The sequence below is a fragment of the Melanaphis sacchari genome, unplaced genomic scaffold (genome assembly GCF_002803265.2).
Source record: "Melanaphis sacchari strain LSU unplaced genomic scaffold, SCAv2.0 Contig50_pilon_pilon, whole genome shotgun sequence".
Taxonomy (NCBI): Eukaryota; Metazoa; Arthropoda; class Insecta; order Hemiptera; family Aphididae; genus Melanaphis; species Melanaphis sacchari.
Genome location: NW_020271344.1, coordinates 2,857,410 through 2,865,063, shown reverse-complemented (window position 1 = coordinate 2,865,063; position 7,654 = coordinate 2,857,410). Strand labels below are relative to the sequence as shown.

The 7,654-nt window shown below is 27.6% G+C and overlaps 2 protein-coding genes across 13 annotated transcripts; one reads left to right on the top strand and one right to left on the bottom strand.

Annotated features, from left to right (window-relative positions):
• Nucleotides 1-589: 589 nt before the first annotated feature.
• On the bottom strand, nucleotides 590-4,405 carry LOC112599298 (RNA-binding protein 1-like). 6 transcript variants are annotated; one of them, XM_025346126.1, is made up of 5 exons: nucleotides 4,223-4,404; nucleotides 4,077-4,131; nucleotides 1,891-2,113; nucleotides 1,661-1,825; nucleotides 590-758 (listed from the first exon to the last, which is right to left on the bottom strand). In XM_025346126.1, exons 3-5 carry the CDS (start codon nucleotides 2,094-2,096, stop codon nucleotides 665-667), a joined length of 465 nt encoding a protein of 154 aa, XP_025201911.1. In that variant the 5' UTR covers nucleotides 2,097-2,113; nucleotides 4,077-4,131; nucleotides 4,223-4,404; the 3' UTR covers nucleotides 590-664. The 6 variants fall into 6 exon arrangements, 3 of the variants coding, with proteins under 3 accessions (XP_025201911.1, XP_025201912.1, XP_025201913.1); XM_025346127.1 differs by having other exon boundaries at nucleotides 4,077-4,128; XR_003114933.1 differs by adding an exon at nucleotides 927-1,270 and having other exon boundaries at nucleotides 666-758; nucleotides 4,077-4,405.
• Nucleotides 4,406-4,759: 354 nt separating this feature from the next.
• On the top strand, nucleotides 4,760-7,626 carry LOC112599307 (probable cytochrome P450 49a1). 7 transcript variants are annotated; one of them, XM_025346144.1, is made up of 9 exons: nucleotides 4,760-5,022; nucleotides 5,179-5,274; nucleotides 5,366-5,564; nucleotides 6,222-6,409; nucleotides 6,481-6,667; nucleotides 6,718-6,859; nucleotides 6,923-7,129; nucleotides 7,196-7,399; nucleotides 7,461-7,626. In XM_025346144.1, exons 1-9 carry the CDS (start codon nucleotides 5,016-5,018, stop codon nucleotides 7,575-7,577), a joined length of 1,347 nt encoding a protein of 448 aa, XP_025201929.1. In that variant the 5' UTR covers nucleotides 4,760-5,015; the 3' UTR covers nucleotides 7,578-7,626. The 7 variants fall into 7 exon arrangements, with proteins under 7 accessions (XP_025201929.1, XP_025201925.1, XP_025201932.1 ...); XM_025346140.1 differs by having other exon boundaries at nucleotides 4,762-5,022; nucleotides 5,339-5,564; XM_025346143.1 differs by having other exon boundaries at nucleotides 4,763-5,022; nucleotides 5,088-5,274; nucleotides 5,339-5,564.
• The last annotated feature ends 28 nt before the right edge of the window (nucleotides 7,627-7,654 follow it).

Here is a 7,654-nt window from a genome sequence, read left to right as displayed (position 1 = left end):
CTAAGTTAGTCAAGCTATTTAACCATTTTAACAGTTTAACCACTAATTGAATTCATTGTTCAAAAATAAGCAAGATTTTAAATAGTCAGGAAGCATTAAGGCAGCGGTTCCCAAACTGTGCTCCGCGGAGTCCTTGGGGCTCCGCAATGGTTTCCCAAGGGCTCCGTTCATTATTGTCTGTATGTATACAGTTCGTGTTAATTATGCTTCATAGAACACAGGCAAATGCAAATGAACGTTAAATATTTCTTGGGGCTCCACGAGAAACTTCTTAAAAAAAGACTCCGAGGCTGAAAGTTTGGGAACCTCTGCATTAAGGGGAGAGATTATATAAAAGGAGGACCAACACAAGAAAATCTATACAATTAAAAACTGTAATTGTTTATCTAAGTGTATTGTATATTTTAAGTAAACCAAATTCATGGTAGGTACAATGAAAAAAAAATAACTTACAAAAGTCAACTTATTATAAAGCTATCAAATTTTAAGTGATCTTGAGTAAAAAAAAAATTACAAATTAGATGATTAAAAACAAAAAAATCATTAGGATTTCTGTAAAATACTAACAGAAAATATTGAAGTTTTATAGGGAACAATAATAATTGGGGCATACTAAAGTTCATATTATATGGAACCTGTATCATCGTTGTTTAAAATGTTTAACTTAGGAATGTGACGTACGACGCTGTCTTGGTGAGTAGCTCCTTGAACGTGACCGTGATGGTGGTGCACGACGTTTAGGAGATCGCGATCGTGATCTAAAATACAATTTAAACAGTTATATATCATAATAAAAATAGATACTAAAGCCATATCCATTTCCAACTGGGGAATATTAATTAAACTTACTTATTACAGCTCCTATTAAAAAACATGTCATAGGTAATTGTTTAAAAAAAAAAAAAACAAAACAAAAAACTAAATACCTTTTAACTTACAACTCTCAATTTTCAATGAAAGAATAAATAATACCATATGTTGTTTAGATGGAGAGTGTGAGTGGAGATGTTAAAACAGCCAAGAAAGCATACGAGTGCTTGTGAAGAGTTGATCGTAGGGTAGAGGCGTTGGAAGAATATTGTAGAATAGTGTAGAATAGGCTGTTTCCGCCCGCATGATGTTAAAAACACGTTACGGTATTTCAATTCAGTAGAATTGGTGGAGCGAAGTACGAAAATTGTTGGTCAAGTCATATTGTCAGTGTGAGGTTTTTTTTATAAGATGGGATGATAAATTTTTTTAGTATGGGCGATAACCAATGATCCTTTTCCTGTAAATTATCCCAAAAATAAAAAAGATCCAATTAAAGCCCAATTAGAAAAAAAAAACAAATAAACAAAAAAATTATTTTCCTAAGAAGTAGACCTCAAAATAAAAAACTTACCAGAACAAGGTATGACAAGGAAATAAATGAAAAAATATATTTGCAAATAACCAATGAAATAAAAAAGGCAAACCCAATCAGCAAAAATATATTATAAATGATCAACAGAAATTCAAAATATACTGAATTATTTGCTAGAAGAAAAAGTTAGTTAATTTATTAATGTTTAAAAAATTATCTAAAAAGTATACTGAACCCAATGTTTAAACAAAAATTAAATTAAAACATGAATTCAAAGTTAATCATTAAATGAAGAACTAATTAATAAAATGTTACCTGTCGTTATACCTATCATTGTAGCGTGGAGGACCTCTGTTGTATCCACCACCTCCTCCACCACCACCTCTGCGATCACCTCCTCCACCACCACCACGACCATCACGTCCACCACGAGGTCTGTTGCTAGACATTTCTACACGTACACGAACTCCACAAATTCGGCTAAAAAGAATGAATTTATTGTTTTAAGTATTTGAAACAATTTTATTCATATTATGTTTACTAACGTTCCATCAAGTCCTCTAACTGCATCTTCAGCATCTCTAGGATCCTCAAATTCAACAAAGGCAAAACCAGGTGGATTTCTAGCAATCCAAGTATTTTTTAATGGACCATATTTTGTGAATGATGCTTCAATTTCATGTTTAGTACCATTTTGGCCCAAATTACCAATATACACTTTGCACGATTGATCCCAGTCACGATGAGACATGTTGCTTTAAGTCTTGACTAAAAAACAAAATAAAAAAGTTATTTTAAAATTAACTTACTCATAAATATTAAATACTAAATAGAAAAAATATAAAACAAGTACCTATAAATATAATAATTAATAAAAAATACATCATAATAGATAACCTTGAATGGAAATCATAAAAAATCCTAATATATACTACTGACTATAAAAATTTCGTTAAAAATGAACACTTAAATTCAATTCTTATTAACCATATGAAAAATTTAACTTGAAAACTATAAACCCAATTTTCAATACATAAAATATTACCGATGAATAATATATAATAGACAAACAAAGTATAATTATTATTTATAACCACAAAATACAACATATTATCAATTTGTAAATTAAAAAATTAGAATTATATAGATTTTTAAATATTTAAGGGATATTATGGATACCAGTTAATTATAATGCAAACCCCTGAAATAACACCAATAATAAACAAAAATTATGACACAGTAATTTCAATACTAAATTATTAAAAGCTAAGACACTCAAAGAATAATATTTTCTAATAATCACTTTATTTCCTTTTCTTTTATTTTCAGTTAAAAAATGTAAATTTCAATTGCCTAACAAAAACTGAAATAAAGCAAAACTTTAACCTTGGAAACGTTTTACATAAGTATTATTTAAGCAATATTAGTTTCTTATAATGTCCTGAAAGGATAATAATAAATACATAATTATTTAAAAATAAAAAAATAAATAAAATGTCAAAATGATGAGTCATTAACTCATTATCCATACACAAATAATAGCATTTAGTACTAACTTTAAATAAATATTTACAAATGCTATTTCTATAATGTATAATAAGAAGACAACACAATCTTAATATAATTTTACATAATAAAATGTTTAATATTTTAAAGTAAATTGATACTTATACCTAGATAAATTTTTAGTTTATTGTTTTAATTAAAAGATTACTTACTTCAAATTGTAAAAAATGCATTATCTAATAAAATATTCCACATTTAGAAACAAACTTATTTATATAATACAATTCATTATTAAATATTATAAAATATTTTATCTACAAATGAAATAACTTTTTATTAAGTATTTATTAAATCAATAAACCATTTTTATTCTTAAATAGAATTGAGTCTTTAAATTGATTTTAAGTCAGTTATGAAAGTGATACATAATTAGAAATTTTAAATACTAAGATTTTGATCATTATGATTATTATTAAAGTATCAATGTAAATTAATAAAAAAACTGAATGTAAATATCATTAAGAAATATTTATTTTTAATTATATTACTGTTCATTGACATTAGTTGGTACTATAAATTATTTCCATCATATATCCCAATAAGTATTGCATTAATTTATAAAAATATATGTATGTAATTAGTTAGGAGTTTGTGTCCATAAATTAAAACTATGTAGTAAGAAATGTTTGCTGACATATTTAATAAATTAGGTAATCATGATCCACAAAATAGGAGCAATAAAATACCTACATTATTAGTCTCGAACATTAAGAAAATATTTTATGAAATTACTAATTGCAGAAGTCAAAAAACTATTATTAAATGTTATGAAACAATATGATATCCCACATTGCTTTCAATAAAAAAATAAGGGAAAATGGCAGATTATTTACTGAGTGAGGCTTAAACCATTAGACGCGGAAGATCACAACAAAAATATATCGATATTATATTAATTAGTAATTAATAATTACTAATAAGGTATTTAAAAAAAACCTCCGCTTGCTAAAGCGATGAAATAAAATCAGGGCGAAAAAAAATGACTACTCTGCAAAGGAAAATGTAGCGATGGTGGCGTTAACCAATTCAACCCTTTGTCGACAACTGAGGTCAATTTACCGACTACGATTCTTAATAAAAATTAGTTTTAACATCGTTATTAATTATTGGTATATATTAGTTGTACTTGCGTACGTTTTCAATGATTAATATTATTAATACTCACATTCGAAAATGAAATGGCGAATAGTGTGGGTGGCGTACACTTGCTGGTGCTTCTGCTACGGCAACAAAAATAAAAATAAGAAATCGTGAAAACTTGAAGATTTAAAAAACCGGTAATTCTACGTTATAAAATGACATTAAGTAAACCTGATGTGATATTGTTGTCAACGTGGACTACGAGAGGTAAAATCCAAAAAGAAGAACTAATTACTTAAGACAAAACGGCAAAACGCAAAGGCAGCGGCCGAATCGTTAACAGCTAGACGGAGTGGAGGACCCCGTTTGCTATAGCTTGTAGTTGTCGAAGGTGCTGCAATTGTAGGAACGACGATAATATGTAAACAAAATGGATGACGGACCCGGACGCGACGGTGCAACGTTGCCAGTATCAATGTTGTACGATATGGAAACAAAACGACCGGCGTTTTCGGCAACGTTGCGCAAAACATTTCAAAATAATAACAACTACCTGTTGGTTATCTGGTTATTTATTTAATATTAATTACTATTTAGTATTTACTATTTAATTATTTACTATTTAGTATTAACGTTGAGTAAATTATAATATAGTTATTATTTACCAACGACCGTGAATCGTGATTCACATATCAGTATATCAGATAAACTTATTAAATAAAAGATACTATTACTACATAGTAGATAATAGTTATTACTGTTAGTACTTTACATATTATTTATTAGTTTATTAGACAATCAGCTTTGTCAATGACGCCATTATGCGAATATTTAATGATAAATTAGTGAATTCGATTAATAAACTCTAATTCATATTTATTATGTTATGTAACGAAACACAAGAATACAGTTTTTGTCGCCTGTCTAATACTATTACTGAATAAAAAAAAAAAAAAAAATGTATAATATGTTAATAAAAATGTAATATTCGTGTTTGGTAAACGGTGGTGTAATTTGCATATAAATGTTTAGTAAGTACTTTATATTATGTACCATAAACAAACTCCCAATGAATTACCATATTATTGAAACATAGAATACAGATTAATCGCTAAACTGATTACCACTGAATATATAATATAGCCAATCTGATTTTATGTACTCTGTCTATCTCTTACAATAACTAGTCATGACTTGCCGTCTATCCAAGCCGTTTAGTAGCATACCTGAACCCAAAAGATGGCCTCTACTAGGCCACACACATTTGTTCATCCCAAAAATTGGTAGGTATTACTTAAATTGGCTTATTAGTTTCCATATTAATTAAATATTATTTAAATAAAAAAGGTCCTTACAACTCTTTACGCTTGACAGAAGCTATGGGTGACATAGAATGTATGTTGGGCCCAGTGTTTAAACTGATCTTAAGTGGCAAGACAATGATTGTTGTTACAAGAGTAGAAGATGCCAAAACTATGTTTGCCCATGAAGGCAAACACCCAGCAAGACCCATATTTCCGGCTTTAAACCTACTCAGAAAAAAACCATTTGGCACTGGAGGATTAGTATCTGAGTAAGAATAATATATCATTATAAAAAATTTAAATACATAATTTAATATCATTTTTAAATTACCAACTGTTACTGAAACCTTTGCTTATAAAATATTGAAGTTGATTTGATTTTTTTTCTTCAGTTGTGCTCTGTGATTATTTTCCTTTAGTGGTATTAATAGAACATTTATTAAATAAATAATTGATTTTTTAGAACTATATGACTTATAAGCTATAACTTATAAAAATATGCAAACATGATATTAAATGCCTACTTAAGATTATAACATAATAATAAAATTAATTAATTTTAAAAGTTTATGATGAAAAAAAATATTGCATACCTTTATTATAGTTTTTGTATCAATTCTCTTGACACTAAAGCTTACAATTAAAGTTCAACTAGTTCAAGGTGAGTTACAAAAATGTAAACAATTTATTACTAAATATTTTAAGTATATTCGTTACGTACATAAGATAGTATTTGATTACAATAACATTTTAAATGGCAGACACAACAAAAATACCTACTGCTAGACTAATATTAAATATTGTGACTAAATACTGTAGGAAAATTTTAAATTGCAAATAAATATATTATAAATTTATCTGTTTTAAAAAATATTTCATAATATAATTATTTATTGTTGGATTAACAATTAATAATCTAATTTTAGGAACGGTGTAGAATGGTATAGACTGAGAAAAGCTATTGCTCCTTTAATGACAAAAAATATTTATGAAAGTTACATTCCTCAGCATAAAGAAGCAGCATTAGATTTCGTTGAATATATAAAATTGTACCGAAATAAAGACAAATGTTTGAAAGATATGTTTTATCACTTGACTAAATTTGCCATTGACGGTAATAATTAACAACGCTTAAATTACATTTGTATTATGATTACTTTTAATGAATGTTTTTCTTCCATCCAGCAATTTCTATAGTCTCGCCTGGATTAAGAATAAAATGCTTAAATACTACCATGTCTGAATCTATTTTGGAAGCCGGAAATAAATTCATGAATGGATTGTACAACTCTCTCAAAGAACCACCTATATGGCAATTTTATAAAACAAATGCCTATAAAAGTCTAGAAAGCTCACATTCCACGTGTATGAAGTAATTACCACTATAATATATCACATTTAATAGTAGTTAATATTAATTAGAATTTTCAGTTTTATTGATGAGTACCTGAAACAGGCACATGAACACAATGCTCTAGTTAATGCTATTAATACAAATACAAATTTATCAAATACTGATAAAAATTTACTTGTATTAGAAATATTTTTTGGAGGGATTGATGCTGTTAGTATTTATTAATGTTTGCAATTTTAACATAAAAATAATATTATTTAATTTTTAATATAGACTGCTACTACTTTAGCAATGACATTGTATTATATTTCTCAAAATGAAAGTATACAAAAAGCTTGTCAAAAGGATGTTCAACAAGGTACAAAAGCATATCTAACAGCTTGCATAAAAGAAACACTTCGACTCTCCCCTACTGCAGGTGCAAATGCCAGATATCTTCCAAAAACCAGTGTCATTGGCGGTTATGAAATTCCAGCAAATGTAAATCCAAATTTATATAATTTTAAATATAATGCAATGGTAGTTTAAATTAATCTTATATGCTAGACATTGGTGATGGCGTTTAATTCTTTAACTTCGATAAAAGAAGTATACTTTAAAAATCCATTAGAGTATCAGCCCAGCCGATGGCTAAGAAATTTTAACAACCAAAAGTTTGATCCATACGCTTCGTTACCTTTTGGACATGGACCTAGAATGTGTCCAGGAAGACATGTTGCTATGCAAGAAATGACAATACTCCTGTCTGAAGTAAAATACAAATACTAACCAACAAATAAAATATTAATAAAATATTACATATTGTTTTCAGTTAATTAAAAACTTTAAAATCAGTATACCAACCGAACATTCAAAAAAAATTGGCATGGTCTATCGCATGAACAGAATACCAGATGGTCGCATAGATTTAATATTTCACAATAGATAAACACATTTTTTTTTTCCAAAACATTATTTATTTTTTTGTTAGTTTTTTTTTAAAAAAATTTTCTCTAAACAATCTTC

Coding starts and splice junctions, on each gene's coding strand:
- LOC112599307 (XM_025346140.1), top strand. Junction 6,410..6,480: donor GACTAAATTTGCCATTGACG/GTAATAATTAAC, acceptor TCTTCCATCCAG/CAATTTCTATAGTCTCGCCT. Junction 6,860..6,922: donor TTTTTGGAGGGATTGATGCT/GTTAGTATTTAT, acceptor TTTTTAATATAG/ACTGCTACTACTTTAGCAAT.
- LOC112599298 (XM_025346126.1), bottom strand. CDS start 2,096: ATGTCTCATCGTGACTGGGATCAATCGTGCAAAGTGTATATTGGTAAT. Junction 1,826..1,890: donor GTTAGAGGACTTGATGGAAC/GTTAGTAAACAT, acceptor CATTCTTTTTAG/CCGAATTTGTGGAGTTCGTG. Junction 759..1,660: donor AATGATAGGTATAACGACAG/GTAACATTTTAT, acceptor ATTGTATTTTAG/ATCACGATCGCGATCTCCTA.